The 18,429-nt window shown below is 47.3% G+C and overlaps 1 protein-coding gene across 1 annotated transcript; it reads left to right on the top strand.

Moving 5' to 3' along the window:
* The first annotated feature begins 3,524 nt into the window (after nucleotides 1–3,524).
* CHMP2A (charged multivesicular body protein 2A) lies at nucleotides 3,525–16,847 on the top strand. Its single transcript, XM_077313558.1, has 6 exons — nucleotides 3,525–3,698; nucleotides 7,209–7,403; nucleotides 7,494–7,673; nucleotides 11,233–11,363; nucleotides 13,531–13,592; nucleotides 16,106–16,847. The coding sequence occupies exons 2-6, from the start codon at nucleotides 7,236–7,238 to the stop codon at nucleotides 16,225–16,227; spliced, it is 663 nt and encodes a 220-aa protein (XP_077169673.1). The 5' UTR covers nucleotides 3,525–3,698; nucleotides 7,209–7,235; the 3' UTR covers nucleotides 16,228–16,847.
* Nucleotides 16,848–18,429: the final 1,582 nt, after the last annotated feature.

The following is an 18,429-nucleotide window of genomic DNA, read 5'->3' as shown; positions in this document are numbered from 1 at the left end:
ACTGTGTGTTCAGAGTGGCTTGCTGTTACTTCAGTTGCCCTGCAGCTGTGATTTTTCACCAGTGTTGCATGTGCAGATCAGAGACTGGCTTTCTTGGAGCTACTGAATCTTCTGTCTCTGAGTGATCCAGCTTTCCAACTGCATTTTTGGTCCTGCTTCCATAGGATTCCGTGGCCAGTGGCAGATTTCTGCTTGCTGTCTAGCTGCTCCCTGTTTTCTCCAAGTTCCGTTTATCTCAGTATCGGATCAGCTTTAAAAAACTTGCTACATAAAATCCTAAAATCAGAATTTAACAGTGTCATAATTCAGCCCTGTTTATGGACTTAACCATCTGCTTGCATATGTTGCATGCATGCCTTCATACCAATTTTTGCAGTGTTACGCGTTATTTCTGAAGAGACATCAGAGAGAAGCAGAGATGTAGAACTGCTCTGATCTTCCCGTGCAGCCTGCTAACACTGGTATGATACATTGTGAGTGAATGTCATTATAGTAGGAACAGTGCAATAGCACGTGCCTAAGTCTACAGTGTCAGTCTCCCATTTGGCAGGAACACAGCCGTTGTGAATAGAGAATATGGAGGTATCTGCCAAAAAGTCTGAGGACAGGAAACAAGCATGCTGGAGTGAACATTTGATATTTAGGGACTTCAACTGGCTGCAGAGGAAAGAGCACGCAGTAATGGGTTTAAACTACAAGTACAACGATATAGGCTAGATATCAGGAAAAAAATTTCACAGAGTAGTTCAGCAGTGGAATAGGCTGCCTAAGGAGGTGGTGAGCTCCCCCTCACTGGCAGTCTTCAAGCAAAGGTTGGATACACACTTTTCTTGGATGCTTTAGGATGCTTAGGGCTGATCCTGCGTTGAGCAGGGGGTTGGACTAGATGGCCTGTATGGCCCCTTCCAACTCTATGACTCTATGATTTTAATGCAGTCAGTCTGTCTAGAAAGGGGTTTTTGTAAGATCTAATACAGTGGGATGCTGGTGCAGCCAGGCTCCAATGTTGTGGCTTTCCGTGCAAGAGCATAAAGAGATTGCATTTGAAAAGGACTCTCTAGTTGGATGTTTACATGGGAATGGCAGGTAGTTCCTTGGAAGAATAGTTGGCTTGTATACCCTGCTTTTCACTGCCCGAAGGAATCTCAACGCGGCTTACAAGCGCCTTCCCTTCCTCTCGCATCAACCGGCATCCTGTGAGGTAGGTGAGGCTGAGAGAGCTGTGACAGGACTGCTTGGTCAGAATAGCATATCAGGGCTGTGATGATCCCAAGGTCACACAGCTGGGTGCATGAGGAGAAAAAAATCAAACCTGGCTTGCCAGATCAGAAGTTGCCACTCTTAACCACTACACTACACTGGCTCTCTAGAATACTCGAAGCTCTGATTCCCTGTAGAAGTATTTCCCCCCCCAACTTCCACCGCTGCTTTGCAAAAGTATGCATTTTGTGGGGGGCAACTTACTATGAAGAAAGAACTGCAAGTGCAGCCAAAGAAGCCTGTTTAACAATTAGGAATTCTCTTTTTTTAAAACAGGCCTTGATATGCTGTGTACTTGTTCCTGCTGATTAAGTCTGGAAGACGCACCTTTTCAGCTCTGTAGCAGGCTTGTGTGAACCTAACTGCACAGCTTAGTACTGTGAGCATGTGCGTGAGCTGGCATCTTGTGAAGCCAAACTGTTCGGGGGTGGGGGGGCATGTTAGGTTGCAGAGCAGGTGGGAAAGAAGAAGCAGCTGGGGGTCAGGAGAGGCTGATAAGACCAATGTTTTAGTGGCTGGGGTGGCTAGTTGGTCCCTGAAGAGATAGGCTTCACATCTTACTTTGAACCAAACAAGCTTGTTCTTGTTCTAATATTGGGGGAAATAGCTCTGCAAGTTTCTGCCCTTTCCTCATGCTGTTTTTTTGCCTGGCTGCCCACAAGTTATCATGACCTGGGCTGCATAATTTATTTTATTAGATTTTTATACCACCCTTTCCATAAGTGCTGATGCTTTATTTCCACTGTCTGCGAAGTCACAGACAGCCATTACAGGTGCTAGGGAAACATTGTACATGTTTGACCACATTTACTTACACGCTTTGCTCTCTGAGGAATCCCCATTTTATGCCTGTCTTTGCTAGGGGACCTAATAAGCTGATCTCCCACTAATCTAGTCCATCTTACCTTGCTGTCTCTTCTTATATGGATTTCTTCTTTGGGAGGCTTCATTTTGTCATGTGTGACTGATGCTGCCCTGCAGATTGCTCTTGGTTTTAAACTCCCTAGGTCCGCTGTTGCAATTATGTGAATCACTTTAGTTCTTGGGAAATTGTTAGATGAGAAGATGAACTTTGTTTTGCAAGCTTAACCAGCAAATGAAAAAAAGTGCAGTGAAAATTGAATTTTAAAAAAGTTATCTTGTTTTTCTCCCCACTGAAGACATAAAGCAGCTTACATTTTATCCTCACAACAACCTGGTGATGTTTAGCCGACAGTGTGATCTGAGTGACTGGGCTAACGTCACCCAGAGTGCTTTCATAGGAATTTGAACCTGGGTCTCGTGAATACTAGTCTGCCATTCTAACCACTGCATCAGGTTGGCTTTCATTGTCTATAAACCACAATTTCTCTGGAACCCAGATACCCTTACCAGTTTGGGTGGCAGGTAGCACAATTGTGATGACTGTACCTAAATCCTCCAGGAAGAATTATTTTATGCAGCTGTATCTCTGAATCTTAACGTGTTAAGCTTTCAGTATGGATTGCATGGGCTGCTTTGGGTTTAAATTCCCTGAATCTCATGCATGGGTCTTGCTTCTGGTCTAATGTGTGCTCAGTCCCGTTTGGAATTCTATATATCCATCACTCTATTTTTCTAGTTATTTCTCATATATTTGTGCAACAACAACAACAACAACGGGTGTGGTTTCTCTATCTTTGCACTTGCTGTCGAGCATTCTCAGACATGCAAACGGTAGCTGGTCCATTCTACTTCTGGTAAACTTGTTTTGGGGTTAAGAAAGAGGGAAGTCAAAGTTGCCCTCCTTACATAGGAAGTCGTAGCCTACCATTGCTTGAGTAAAACCTTTCACCATCTGAAAACAATATGAGGGCGGGGGGACGGTTGAGACAACATTCGTTTGGCTTTATTTACTTTGAGACTCCTGCTGCTTCGGCGGCTTGCGAATGACTCCAGTATAGGAGGAGTTGCCGGCTGAGAAACAGAAGCGCAGAGCACTGAGCCGAGGGTCGTGTTGGGTCGGCCGCTACGAGGGGCTCTCCGAGGGCGCCTCTACCAGCTCCCCTACGCCCCCCCCAGCCCTAGAATAAAGGCCAGCGCGACGCAGAGCCTGAACTTCCGGCACCGGCGGCCCGTCGCCATTGGTTACGGTTCCCTGTGGTGCCGCTCTATCCCCGGTCATCTCTACGGCCCTTGGACGACTTTGCCGTGGGAGGACAGGCTTTTTATTTTCTTTTGAAGCTGAACTGTAGACCGGAAGTTGCCGGCACAAGCGCGTAGCCCTTCTCTCCCCCCCTCTGTTTCTATGGTTCTCCCCTTCTCCGCACCCCCTGAAGGGAGGCTTCCGCCTATTGACGCCCTCCTCCCCTCGTGACCCTGGCGCGAGCGCTCCACCCTTGTGACGTCAGCGGAAGAAGAGACGGGAGGAAACAACAAGGGCCCCGAGAGAGGCGGAAGGCTCGTGTCGCCGCGGCTGGGTAAGAAGCCCGGGGGGGGGGGGGGGCAAGGGGCGCCTGCAGCTACTCTCTCTCTCCCCCCCCCCCGTTCCTCTTCCCTTGCATCCTCGGGATCAAATGCTGTCCCACCCGAATTCAGAAGGCGTTTGCTGTTTATGCCTACGACGACCCTGCAGGGTAGGCTAGGCTGAATGTGCGCGGCCGGCCCAAGGTTTGAGTTTGAAGGCAGAAGCGGGTATTTGAACCTGGCTGTCTTATAGCCGCCTCCCGTCCCCCGGCTTAGGAGCGGCAGCCTCTAATCTGGGCAACGAAGTCCGCTCCTGCTCCCTCTGGCTGACCTTGGGCCAGTCCAGTTCTCTCAGAGCTCTTTCAGCTTCACCGCCCAGGTTGTGGAGAGAGGGGACGGGAGGGAAGGCAATTGTAAGCCGCTTTGGGACTCCTTCGGGTAGTGAAAGGCGGATATGAAAGCCAGCTCTTTTGGTGAATGGTCTGGAAGTGATTTTTGTTTGAGGAGTGGTCCTAGTTCAAAGCAAAGGAGAACAGATAAGGCATTTGTAAAGTCTTGGCTAGCTTGGGTGTCTGTCTGCTTTTCTCGCGTGTGTCCAAAGTGTCAGCCTCGCCCTGTTTTCCATCTGTATAGTTATTACTGTGATGACTTGTCTAGAATTATATCCTGCTTTCCACATGTTGAATGGTTCATTCCTCATCCCCCGTATGAAGAGGGAACTCACCTTTGGTGTAACTTTACGGAGAGTTTATCTCTCACTGGTATTTAAATGGGGTACATTAATCATCAGTGTGTTACTGGTACAATTGGGGATATGCTTTCCCATGTATGTCTATGCACTCTTTGTCTTCTCCGTATGCTTGGCTACCCAGGAAGTAGGATCCCGCAACCCTTAGTATTCCCTGTTTCATTGGGAAGGCACTCTTGGTATGCATTGCCCCGCCTCCTCATCTGTATACCCATGTTCTGGGTTCCCTTTCCTGTTTGTGAGCATGACTAAGATGGAACAGCGCACCTGGCTTTTATGACCTCCAGCTTAATCTCTTCTTTCCTGAAGCAAAAGACTAGGTTCTCAGAAGAGTCCCACATGCATCACCTTTTTGCTTGCAGGAAGAACTCTTACCAAGCGGTCTTCGTTGCTAGAGGATGTGTGGCTTGGAGCCTTCTGATGTTTTAAACGTCAGCTCCATGACAGCCAATTGGTGGCTGATGGTTGAGAGTTAGGGGCCTCAACATTCCAGAAGTGCTCCTAAACTCAACAAGTTTGGCAATCCCTAGAAAGGCAATAAAATAATAAAATAAAACCCAATATATTATGAACCCCTCTTTTTCGCCCCCTCTTGTTTAACCCATTTCAATATTGTAATTTAATAAAGTTATTTAAATTTATATTTTTATACTAATTTTATGTTCTACCTCTATTATAAACCACAGGTGGTTAATATAAATGTATAATAATAAATGAATAAAATGTTGTCTCCTTAATAATCCCGTTTATATGAAGAGTGGCTCTTTGATTCACTATGGTGGTCAGGGAGTAGAGTTCACTGTATTATGTTTGGCACGTGAGCCGCATTAAAGGACTTCTGGCTCCATGGTGATCACTTTGATACTACCAGCAGATAGATGCAAATATAGGTAATGATAGAAAGGAGATTTTGCTCTAGAAAAACAAATGTTGTCCCTCCATGTGTTGATGGTGGGTGTGCTTGTGGTGCTAAATATTTTCTTGTGTGGGGCAGCCCCAAAGCTCTATCTCCCTTTCACCCCCCCTTTTGGACCCATGTCTTTGCAGACAGTGTGGTGCCACATAGCCTGTGGCTTGGTCCTGTCCCTGGTTGATGCCAGTGGCTTATGGCAGAGATGCCATCCGTTTATGGACATGCCTATGCTCCATCCCAGAGATGAGGCTAGTTTGCAGACATCTTCTAAAACATTTCTGCTTCACCATTGATACTAATGGACCCGCTGTAGTCTTGGAAAATCCCCATTTCTTCTCCCCTTGCTTTAAAAGGCGCACTTACTGTACTTGCGTCCATTGTTTTGCTCAATTCATAAAGGTTGTTTATGGGATTCAGGATATCATTGAAGGATTTGAGAGCAGGGAACATAATAAGTGGGGAAAGTAAATGTCCGTTTTGCATGGACAAATGTTGTGGAGCAGAGGCTGTAGTTCAGAGGCGAATTGGGTGAGCTAAGCTGTCTGGATCCAACCTAGCATTTGCTGGATGTCATGGCAATGAAGTTATTCAGCACTGGCAGAGCTGCGAGACGCTGATCTCAATGCTTGCAATTGTTTCAGTGGATGTGTAAATGTATTAGCTCAGCTCTGTCACAGAGTGGCAGCTTTTGCAAAGCTTCCCTGAGCCTCTGGGGAAAGGTGCGGTATAAATGCAAAAAGAATAAATACAATTAAAAAGGATCTCTCTGCTGCCTCCAGTTGTTCCTGCATTTGGCTTGAAAATCAAAATAACACAGAGGGAAAGTCACATAGGATGATGCAGCAGTAAAAAAAGGGAAACTCTTTGCTGTCTGAGAGACTTGTTCATCTTGCGTGGTCGCGTGTAAGTGATGAAATAGCTGAGGCAGACTTGCAAAACTAGCTTATATTTGGGATGTTATTTCTCTTTCTATGATGTTAGGATGAAGACACTTTTCATCATATTCTACTCTATACTGTGAAGATGCATTGTTTCTTCCATTTTAAATGGTAGACTGAAATAGTTTTAGTGCTGTTGAAGTCAACTTTGGAATACAGTTTCCTTTTTTAATTCCTGCATTTGGCCTGGCAAGGCTTGAATAGCCGTTTAAGTTAATCCCTCGTTGTCTTTCCTCATCTCTGCACTTGGTCAGATGGAGTTCATCACTAGGCTTAGATTACAGCCGATCAACAAGAAGTACCTGTCAGCCGAAATACCGGGAACCAGTGCGACCAGGCTGACGATGGCAAATCAATATAAATGTTTCTTGTATCCTTGAAGCAGAGTCAAAACGAGCCCCGGGAACTTATAGCTTGTTTTCAACCAACACTCCTCCTTCAGTGACTCTTTTGTTGTTATAATTCAAAGTGAGTAATTCTGTATTATTTTCCACCAAGTTTCCACTTATTAATATCACTTGGATCATAAAGGTTCATGCAGTCTGTATTAATGACGATCCAGTGGTCCATGCCTAAAATAACGTGGTCAATAATATGGCATGGAAGTGGAAACTTGATGGAAAATAATACAGAATACAGAATTACTCAATTTGAATTATAACAACAAGAATCACTGAGGAAGATGTTTTGGTTGAAAACAAGTTATAATTTTCTGGGGTTCGTTTTGACTCTGCGTTTGCTGGCAGGAGCTCATGGGAATTGTAGTCCATTAACATCTGGAGGACCACAGGTTGACTACCCCTGCCTTAGATTATAGCTGACTTGGTTGTTCGCTCTTTATAGCTCAGTTTAGCATGTACTCCTTAGGTGCTACCTTGTTAGGGAGACAGGTTTAAAAGTCAACGAATCCTGTCTGTTGACTCAGTTGCAGGATAACTCATACTCTGCTGCCATGGATATGCTTTTTGGACGTCGGAAGACCCCGGAAGAGATGCTCCGGCAAAATCAGAGGGTGCTGAACCGCAGCATGCGAGAACTGGACCGCGAGCGCCAGAAGCTGGAAGCCCAGGAGAAAAAGATCATTGCCGACATCAAGAAGATGGCGAAACAGGGGCAGATGGTAAAAGAGAAAAAGGGCAGATCTTTGTGCACGGAGACCATCGGGAGGGTGTTTGCATTTCCTTCTCTAAACCTGTTTCTCCCACTGTAGGATGCGGTAAAGATCATGGCCAAAGATCTGGTGCGAACGAGGCGTTACGTCAAGAAGTTCATCATGATGCGGGCCAACATCCAGGCGGTGTCCCTCAAAATACAGACCCTCAAGTCAAACAATTCCATGGCTCAGGCAATGAAGGGTGTCACTAAAGCCATGGCCACCATGAATCGACAGGTGAGCAGGCGCCAAGCATGTGGAGTGAAGGCAGGGAGTGGTGTAAGGTTAAGAGGAAGACTGCCAACTCTTGGGGTTCAGTTCTGGTTATCCCAGGTTCCCTTTTTTAAAAAACAGGGTGTGCTTTTGTACCTTACCCCTTTCGAGCAGGAGGCAGCAACCTTTTAAAATGAGAGAGCCAAAGTCCATCCAAATTGAGGCAAAAGATCAGCAAATAATCCAGTGTAGTAAAGTCTATTTGTATAAGGAAAAGCATGCAGATTAGCAGTACTATAACGGATCTATTGATAATCCATGCCATTTCTACAGCCTGAACACGCTGGTTGTCGCAAGTTCTTTCTCAGGAAGTGGCACCCACGGTGTCTCACCATAAGTAATAAAGACATAGGGGAGCACTGTGGCATTAATATGCATATTGTTAATGTTGGATAACTGGTAACTGTTCCCTTACATGGTTTCCCTGTCTGTAAAACATCTCTCGGAAGCTCTTTAGTCCCATAAAAATATGTTTCTGCATTCACATATTGGCTATTTGAGCATCCCCCTCCCCTCTTCCAATACATCTTCATTTTAAAAAATCTATTGCTGATTCCATTAGGAGTCACATTTGACTGTGGAGCTGTAGCCCGCATGGTGTAGTGGTTAACAGCAGTGGCTTCTAATTTAGAGAACCAAGCTTGATTCTCCATTCCTCCTCTACATGCAGCCAGCCGGGTGACCTTGGGACAATCACAGTTCTCTCAGAGCTCTCACACCCTCACCTACCTTATAGGGCAGGGGTAGTCAACCTGCGGTCCTCCAGATGTCCATGGGCTACAATTCCCATGAGCCCTTGCCAGAGTTTGCTGGCAGGGGCTCATGGGAATTGTAGTCCATGGACATCTGGAGGACCACAGGTTGACTACCCCTGTTATAGGGTTTCTGTTGTGGGGAGAGGAATGGTAGGCTACGTTGAGCCTCCTTCGGGTAGTAAAAAAGCAGGGTACAAAAAACCAGTTCTTCTGGATTGCTGACTCCTGTTTTAGGTGAGCTTTGATGAGAGGAAGCAAACAGGAGGGACAATGTGTGAGGCTGGAAAGTTTAAAAAGGTTTGCATGGGGCAAGTCCTCCATTCAGTGTTTCTAGGGAAGCCCTGATTCCCCTTCACTCTTGACTTGCCCCACTTCCCTCCCCATTGTCAATACCAGATGCTGACGTCTGCAGCAGCAGACTTGTTTGCTGCACTTTTGGCCTGGAATTCCTCCTGACAGAATTATGGGGATCAGATAAATAATGGCTATTGAATTTTATAATAAATATATATAAATAAATGTATACAATTAAATTACATATGATCTTTATGTCTTAATTTGTCTGTGGGACCACCTCTCAAAGGGCTATATATTTGCCACCCTCAAAGGGCTATATATTTTATTCTGTATGTTTTTATTGTGATGTACCCTGCCCTGAGTCCAAAACGAAAGGGTGGGTAATCAATACAATAAATAATAAGGACATCAAACCAGCTGTAGTAGTCCTCTAATGAAAATTTGGGGAAGTCCCAGCCTTGTGATACTGCAGGAGAGCCTCTGTGATAAACTGTAGGCAAGCACATGGATGCTGCTTCAGAAAAGCTTCTGTGATAACTGTAGAGACAGATGATGAGTGTCTAGATGAGGGGTAGGCAAACTGTGGCCCTCCAGATGTCCATGGACTACAATTCCCATGAGCCCTTGCCAGCGAATGTCATGGGAATTGTAGTGCATGGACATCTGGAGGTCCACAGTTTGCCTACCCCTCCAGATCTAAGCCCATTATGCAGTTGATCCTCCTTAGAGATTATACTTACCATGTCTTTCTCTGGATACCTCTCCCTATTATTTGCAACTAAGCATTTACATAGGAAGCAAAACAGCCCTTTAGTCTTTTGGTGACCTGGTGCAAAGCCTTCTAACAATAGCCGGCAAGATGCTTCTCAGTGATCGGGATGGCATTTTTCGTTCGGCATGCAGAAATGTATGGAAAAAACCCAAAGTTTTAATATCTGCCAAATCCTCTGTCCCAGATTCAGTGGAGGAATAAAGTTTTGCAAAGGACACAGATTTGTAATTAGTTCACACGACATGCAGTCATCCCCACCCCCTTGTTTTTGCCTGCTGAAATCAAACAAAAACACCCAGAATTTAGAATACCCTAGTTTTGTCTGTAAAAGGTGGACTCAGCCTTCCATCCTTCCGAGGTAGGTAAAATGAGTACCCAGCTTGCTGGGGGGTAAAGGGTAATGACTGGGGAAGGCACTGGCAAACCACCCCATATTGACTCTGCCATGAAAATGCTGGAGGGCGTCACCCCAAGGGTCAGACATGACCCAGTGCTTGCTCAGGGGATACCTTTACCTAGTTTTGTCTGCTTGTGTGAATGACTGGAAGCTGCAGAGCTCGTCAGGGCAACATGATGGGGCTGAGTCATGATGTCTGCTGTTAAAGAAGATGCAAGTCTTAATTGGACAACCTGTATTGTCAGATGGGTGGTGACATCACAGCACACGGAAATAGGGGAAGAAGCCCAGCTAACTCAGTGGCTTCCCCTCCTGCTCTATTCCTTTATGTGTCTTGAGTTATGATATCACTGACTTAGCATTGACTGGGCAAAACTGAGCAGCTGTCCTCCCCACCAGCCCCTTGAGTCAGCTTTTGCATCACTATGTTCTTGGAGAGAAGGTGAACACGTGAGAGGGAGCAGCCTCAGGAGATTAATCTTTGGCACGTGCTCAATATTTGCTTTTCTCCACATCGTGCATGAGGGCAGGGGCTCACTCCCCTCCCCATAGCCGACTGTTTTGCTGGAAAAAACAAAGTTTAAACATAGAGGTGACCTCCTTTGTTGCTGAGCCATAATGCTCTTGAATTTGGCTACACTAGAATTACAAGAGCAAGCCAATGTGGGAAAGCGTTAGGGTTCTAGTGCCACCAACAGAATTTGGATTCAGATTTTCCTTCCATTGTGACGCTTGTTGAGTTCCCTTGATTCAGCCTCTCTTGCAGACCTCTCCCTCATAGGGTCATTGCAAGGGGGAGGGGAAGGGATGCTGCTTGACTTTCTTTGGGGGAACAGTGGGATAAAAACTTTTCAAGCAGAGATTAAATGCCAGGTGCAATCTCCTGAGGAGCCAAAGAGCACGGGCTTCTGGATTTCACTAGGAAAACATTCTGATCCCCTGATCCCCACCAACTATTTAGTCCCTTTCTCCCTTCAAAAATGGAGTAACAGACTTTGAAAAGAAGAGTGCAAAGGATCCTAGGCCTGGTTATGGGGAGGGCTTATCACTTCTGCTGAGGGAAGTTCTGATCCTTCTCTGTGTTCAGCATTGCTTTACACACCTCCCAATTTCCTAGAAGCCTTGCAAAGCTATGAGGGAGCCTTCTGTGGTGTCGGTTTGTCAGCACATCCAATGCTGCCATTGGTGGCAGCTCTCTCAGGCAGGAACTTTGCCCTTCGCAAGCGTCCTCCCTGCACTTTTGTTGGGGCATAGCTCTGGTCCATTCTTAAATGCAAAGCCTGCTGCTTTGGTTTCTTTCAGCTGAAGCTACCCCAGATCCAGAAGATCATGATGGAGTTTGAGAAGCAGTCGGAAATCATGGACATGAAGGAGGAGATGATGAACGATGCCATCGACGATGCCATGGGGGATGAGGAGGACGAGGAGGAAAGGTGAGTGGGGGCTGCTGGGAGGTGGCTACAGCAGAGAAAAATGGAGATCAGGCAAGGAGTACCTGATGGTGCTGGAGTGAGGCCCCGTGCCTGAAAGACCTCGTCCTCATTTTCACGAAGGTGGCAGTTTTTGCACCAATGGTTCTCTTCCCCTTCTGTGTAACTTGGACATGCTGTCAATTGCATGCAAAGCTTTATAGCCTCAATTTGCCTTAGCCTCATGCAGAGAATGGAGAGCAAAGGTAACTCTACAAACTCCCCTCACTTTCAGCTTTCTAAACCGCCTTCCCTGGGCAGCTGATACTTTTCCCCTTAAAATGTTTTCTCCTTCCAAATGCTAATCGCAGCACGGCAAAGCTAGTCTCAAGCAGTGGAACCGAGTGGATGCTGAGAACAAACGTTTTCTGTTCATTTTGCAATTCTGAAGCACACAGAAGCTGGACAAGGCAGCAATCTGCATTTTTTGGGGAGGGACAATTATCTCCTTAAGCCCTGATATCTGACCCAGAATAGAAGTGTGCACGTAGTGACTGGGAGAACTAGAATTGCTAGCACTGAAGAATGGTCTCTTTGACTTGTGGGCTTGCTTCTTGCCCCCCCCCCCCCCAATTCGTATTGTAGTAGTTCTTCAGTGTATTGCAAACTTATGAACCAGGAGAGCTCTTAGACGTTAGGGCATAGCTAACTTGTTGGTTTGCTGGATCAGACCAAGGCCCACCCATTTAGCATCATTTGCAAGAGCAGTGGTGGTATCTTGGGTGTGTGTGTGTGTAATATCAAGACCCTGTTCACATGTTACCTTCTGTACCTTGACTTGTTAGAATGCTGGCAGTCTTCAAGCAAAGGTTGGATACACACTTTTCTTGGATGCTTTAGGATGCTTAGGGCTGATCCTGCGTTGAGCAGGAGGTTGGACTAGATGGCCTGTATGGCCCCTTCCAACTCTATGATTCTAATGCTTTTATAGCCCTGTATTTTCCCACGGACCAGAAGCCCAAGCAGGGAGGTAGGCCTCTTTCTCCCAGAGTGTTTATTGCTCGGATCTTTCATACGTCTAGGATAGAGTGCTTTGTCTTGGTCAGCCTTTCTCAACCTTTTTACTGTCGCGAACCCCCTGAAACATTCTTCAGGCTTCGAGAAACTCCAGAAGTGGTGCAATGGTGCAGGATACGGTTGGGAAGCATAATTGTGAACACGCCCACCCAAGGCTCCTTCCCTTCCTACCCTCTCCAGGCCCATCATTGGCCTTTTTTTTGGGAGGGGGGTCAACATGACCATATATGGTCATATCACCCAATAAGTGTTTAACACCTTTAAAAAATATATTATAAATCAACTCCCACCCATTCAGAAACCCTTCCTGGGCCGTTGAGAAACCCCAGGGTTTCACGAAACCCTGGCTGAGAAAGCCTGGTCTAGGTTCTAGCACATGCTTTGCATGGGAAACTTTGTCTGGGAGAGTTCGACACAGGCCTGACAGATGGCCTGCTGAAAAGCGCTAGTCACTTGTTCAGAAGTAGGCTACTAGCTACATATTCCGCACATCCCTGAAGAAGCAGAGTGGGCTGGATCCTACCAGCCTTTCTGTTAGTCACAGAGGGAGCAAGGACTGTTTTTTTTTTTAGACAGGGACCGCTGACAAAGGTGTACCATCGATTGTGGAATTTATTTATTTTATTTCTTTATATATACTGCCTTCCCCTCGCGACTCAGGGCAGTTTGCAGAAAACTTGGAAATCATAACACAGGTACAACAGTAGTAACAACAGTAACTAAAACCATGAATCATGGGAGCCACAGTGAGGAAGAAACCAGTAGAAAAACTGGTAGGGTCCAATCCTCTGCGCATATAGACACATGGAACGCTGTGCAGTTTTGAATTTGTGGGTGTGCAACACTCCAGACAATGTATCTTGAATGAGATATTTAACTGCGTGGAGTGCGGGGTCTGCACTAACCATTGGGAAAGGTGGCTGGTTTTAGTAGAATTTTGGTTGTCTTCTTTCTCTCGGTTATGTGGACCTAGACGTCTGTTTATAAAGGATGGATTGTATCACTTCATCCTGGATTTCAGGAGGGGTGGGGGTGGGGAGAAAATGTTATGGGCAGATGCAGCATTCTGAGCTCTGAGAGCTGCCTGTCTCATACACGTTTCTTCTGCTTGCAGCGATGCTGTGGTTGCTCAAGTGCTGGACGAACTGGGTCTGACGTTGACGGATGAGCTGTCTAGTGAGTATTGGGGAGTAGTGGGGGGAGGGGAATGGCAGGGGGAGTACTTTGGCAGGTGGTATTTTGGGTGACCCTATGAAGCTGCCTTAGGGTCACTGAGCATTGGCTTCTCTGACTGGTGGCCTCTGGCAGGGAAAAGATTTTCCTTATTTCAGTAGCCTTTAACTGGGAGAAAAGCAGGGTTGCAGCCTGAGGTTTCCTGTTTGCCACTGATCCTCAGCTGGCCATCTTGAGGGCCAGGACTTTGTGGTAGAGCATCTGCTTGGCATGCAGAAGGTCCCTGGTTCAGTTCCCCTGCATCTCCAGTTAACAGGACTGTCTGGTAGTTGATATGCTACCTGAGGTCTTGGAAAGCCACTACTTGCCTGAGTAGACAATACTGGCCTTAAAAGTGTTTTTTGGTGTGTGCAGGACTCATATCAGTCCCCCGCAGCATGGGTCAGATGGATTGGTGGGGTGGATTAAAAGTGGCCAGAGGGGAACTAATGGGGAATAGCCAAGCAAAATGATGCTTCTAGGACGCTTAGAGTGAACACAAAGAAAACAAGAGAAAAGAACCCACAAAATAAATCAAGAACCCTAAAAGGTTAAAGAGATAAATGTGCAGCCTATTACAAAATAGTAGAGAAGCTTGTTAAAAACACTGGCAGCCCCTCCCCCCCAGTTCTCCCGGTATTCAGGAGGCCACGGAGAACAGACGGATAGGCTTTCATGCCCTCCCTTGGCAGCAAGGAGGCTGAGGAGAGTGGCAGGGCTGCCATGGGGCACGCACTTGGCCTTCCCTGGCGACAAGGAGGCTAGAGAGCGTGGTGGCACCATGGAAGGGCCACCATCGAGTGAATTGTTTATTTATTTATTTATTATATTTATATACCGCCCTCCCCGAGGGCTCAGATTGTCCTTCCCTGTGTTGCCTGGTGATTAGGAGGCCAAAGAGAGCCTGAGGGCCTCTTATTGGCCCTCAGTGGAGGAGGGCCCTTCCACTGAGGGCCAATCAGAGGGCCGGCACATCGCCAGGAAGTACCCAACTTTTTTATTAGGTATTTATTTATTATTTATGTTTGGATACTGCCGCTCCCAGCAAGCTGGCTCAAGGCGGTTCATGGAAAATAATACAATGCATAGAGAATTAAAAAGATTTGTTTGGAAATGCATGTATTTATTCCTTTCTGTTTAGCATTCCCTACTGATTTTTTCATTATTTGAAAATAATTGTATATCTGGAGCCACTGGATTTTACTCTCTAATAACTATTGTCAAATAACGAAAAAGACCAGGAGCTACTGGATTTTACTCTCTCTGTTTGCTTATGTATGCCTGAGCACTGAAGCAGGCGTTTGGTCTAGGTCATTTGGTCCTTGTTTAGGAGTTTAATAATTAATTTTGAGGCCTTGTAGTGTTTTTAGCTTTCTTTGTAATAAATACATGTACTTTCATACATTTGAACACTTCAACTTATCTGTACTTCGTATTCATAATAACTGGCACGTTTACAACTCTTTAACCTTTTTGGGTTCTTGTTCGAGTAAGCCGCCTTTGTTCCAGTGGATCAGGGCCCTGTCTTGATACAAGGCAGCTTTGTGTGTGCATACATGGGGGCTGATGCTCAAGGTGAGGGCAATTGCTAGTGCTTTACCACAGGGGTAGTCAACCTGTGGTCCTCCAGATGCCCATGGACTACAATTCCCATGAGCCCCTGCCAGCGTTTGCTGGCAGGGGCTCATGGGAATTGTAGTCCATGGGCATCTGGAGGACCACAGGTTGACTACCCCTGCTTTACTGCATTCTTGTGTACGAATGCCAGGACTGCATCAGTTTCCATCCTGTTGACACATTGTCACTGCCAAATGCCTCTGTGCAAGGTGATTCTCAGGTTTCCCCCTCTTTCCCCTTGCCCATGCCATTGGTACCTTAGCACCCATCAACATTCTACCATAGGCATGACATTGTAGAGCTACGACCCATAAAACAAATAAAATAAAAGCCCATTGGCAGTGGGGGAGGAATGGCTGGCTGGGTGTAAGCTTTTGTACTGGGTGTAAGCTTTTATGCTGGGTGTAAGCTTTTGTACGCATGCACACTTCTTCAGGTAGCTCTTCTGCTGAAGCTTGAAAGCAGGGTGGGGCAAATGGTTTGTGGAAGGAGGAAAGCTGGCCAACTTTCTAGCTTATCACAGTAGCTGAACAGCCTTTTCAGTTCTCCTTCCAAGAGGATCATCCTGTCCAGAACCAAGAAGGTTTGGCTGGTAGGGCAAGCTCCCAGGACATCCTCCCAAGGGGCAAGGCTTTTTTAGGAAGCAGTAAGGCTCAACTTGTAGCGCCCAAGGAATCATTCTGACTAGCTTGAAGGTTAAAGACTCCTTCCAGTGCACGTGGACCTCTGTCTCTCCCTCTCCTTGCTGGCCGGGTCTCTGCTCTGCTCAAGCGCAGCTGATGGGGGCGGGGGCAGGGGCCGAGGATCGAAGCGTCCCTTGTCTTGTGCCGTCCCTGACACTCGATTCCCTTGCCTTGCAGACCTTCCTTCGACTGGCGGTTCGTTGAGCGTGGCTGGAGGCAAAAAGGCCGAGGCTGCAGCGGCTCTCGCCGATGCGGACGCCGACCTGGAGGAGCGGTTAAAGAACCTGCGGCGGGACTAGTGGGGACACGGAGCTGGGTTCTCCCCCCCTTTCCTCCCTCCCAAAGCTGTGGTGTAGCTCTTCACCTCCCCCCCCCCTTTCCAATATCACACCTGCTTCTGTGGCAGGTCACAGAGCCTCCACTGGCTTCTGGGATGGCAGCGAGTGCTGTTGAGGGAGGCCAAGGTGCCAGGACCCCCTCGGTGCTTTCACGTCCCCTCCTCCTTCCTTTTCCAAGAGGACTTTTTAATGATGCCCGGCAAGGTTGTGTGGCAGAGGCTCTCTCTTTATTTTGTCGTGGTTTGCTCAGTACCTCCACTCCATGTGCCTGGGTGGTTTGGAGACTCTAATGACGCTCTCTTCTGAACAGGGGGTGCGGGCGATGGATCCCATGACGCTCCCCTGTCCCGTTCCTGAAGTTCTTCCTTTTTTTTAGGTGGGGAAGGGGAGCTACAGGCAGCACCTTGGCTGAGACCTTTTGCCTCTGGGAAGACGGCAAGAGGTTTTGCAGCACTTTTCCTGGGCTAAAGCTTTATGTACACTACCCCTTCTGCCCCTGCCCCCTCCAGGGAGATCGGCGGGCCTTGCTACTGCACCAGTTTGGTCTCTCTTGTAATAAAGGTTGTAGATTTGTATTGAAAGTTCCTGGTCCCAGCTTGTTGTCTCCGCCCCCTTCTCTCCTCGCCACGATGAAACATCAGACTGGTTGGTGCAGTCTGACCCCGGTCCCCGGCGTGCATAGCGTTGCCCTGTGTGGCATGCTGGTGATCCTGGCAAAGGGCATCAACCACATGGGACTGCGGTCTACGGAGCCTGATCATTGCGTGTGACGTGGCCCTCCTTGGGAACAGGTAAAGAGTGCAAACAGGTAAAGCAGTGAGAATGCTGCTTTACAAACAGGGAGAATTGCAAAGAAGGCAAGGTAGATCTCAGAGGCCTTGGCCAGCTTCCTGTCCCCTGGATCGGATGCCCACTAGACCTTCCTTGCGCCTTCTGCCTGAGAGTGCTGGGACAGACTACTGACACCGACTCAGTTCTACTGTCTGCGAGAAAGGCAGGAAAGGGCCTCTAGCCACTCTGAAGTACACGCTGGGCCCTGCAGAGACAAAAACTGTGTCCAGGCACTAGCGTTGGGTGAAACGGAACAAAAAATATGCTTGGATCCAGTCAGATTCTGGTTTTCTCTCGCGCTTGAGAGCTGGCAAGGTGTACCTCGGACTGGGACCCAGCTGGTCTGACTCCCTGCTATGCCATGGAAACTCCCCTGTCTCAGTCTCCCTACCCTGCAAGACAACTGTTGAGAAGTTAAAGCAGTGGAAGCGAGAGTGCCGCGAGAAGCTGGCTTGGGTTCCCCCAAATGGTATCCCCAAATGATAAGCAACTTTCTATGGGCAGTATTAATATTTTAATCTTATGTGGGGTTTTGGGTTTTTTTGGAATCTTTAGGTTTTTATTTATGTGGCTTTATGTTGTGAGACTGTTGAGATAGGGCAGAATAAAAGTTCAGTTATAAATAAATACTTTTTAGCATCTATATGCACCCACTTGCCCAGCTGGTCTGGGGGGTATGGGCTTGGGTGCTACCAGGACATTGACAAGAGGAGTTCTATCTGTTGATGGGTGGTCTGCCAGATACAACCGCAGATTCATTGATCAGATGTCTGGAGGCCATGGGAGGATGACTCCGGCAGAGCTGCCTGGAACTCAACTCCTTGAAGATGGAGGTCTTGTGGCTGGGGAAGAAGGGATCAGAAGTGGAAGCGTGCCTTCCTTGCCTTGACAGAGTGCAACTAACAGCTTTGTGCACTGTCAAGAGCTTTGGGGTGACCTTTGACTCCTCCTTACCCATGGAGGTGCAGGTCATGAAAGTAGCTCGTCAGGCGTTTTACCATCTGTGCCCAGTGAAGCTGCTAGCACCCTATCTGGCCCCAGGAGACCTTGCCACAGTGATCCAGAATGCAGCTGCACGAGTCCTTATGGGAGTCCCGTGAAGGACCCATATTCAACCTGTTCCCCAACAGCTGCACTGGCTACTTGGTGGGGTCCCGGATCAGGTTCAAGGTCTTGGTATTGATCTTTAAGGGCACACGTGGTCTAGGCCTTGTATAAGTTCTCCAGAGAGCATTGTGCTCTGCCAACACCAACCCTGCCCTAAAGATGTTCACCTGGTCTTGACCACAGCCAGGGCCCCCAACCTAATAGAATGAGCTGCCAGTGGAAATC

Source organism: Paroedura picta, chromosome 16, assembly GCF_049243985.1.
Source record: "Paroedura picta isolate Pp20150507F chromosome 16, Ppicta_v3.0, whole genome shotgun sequence".
In the NCBI taxonomy this organism is placed as follows: Eukaryota; Metazoa; Chordata; class Lepidosauria; order Squamata; family Gekkonidae; genus Paroedura; species Paroedura picta.
Note: the sequence above shows the minus strand (reverse complement) of the source record. Positions and strands in the feature narration are given on the sequence as shown.

Bases quoted from the DNA above. Each gene is read 5' to 3' on its own strand.
- CHMP2A (XM_077313558.1), top strand. From the start codon at position 7,236: ATGGATATGCTTTTTGGACGTCGGAAGACCCCGGAAGAGATGCTCCGG. The intron at 11,364-13,530 runs GTGAGTGGGGGC...TTCTGCTTGCAG, and splicing joins GAGGAGGACGAGGAGGAAAG to CGATGCTGTGGTTGCTCAAG. The intron at 13,593-16,105 runs GTGAGTATTGGG...CTTGCCTTGCAG, and splicing joins GTTGACGGATGAGCTGTCTA to ACCTTCCTTCGACTGGCGGT.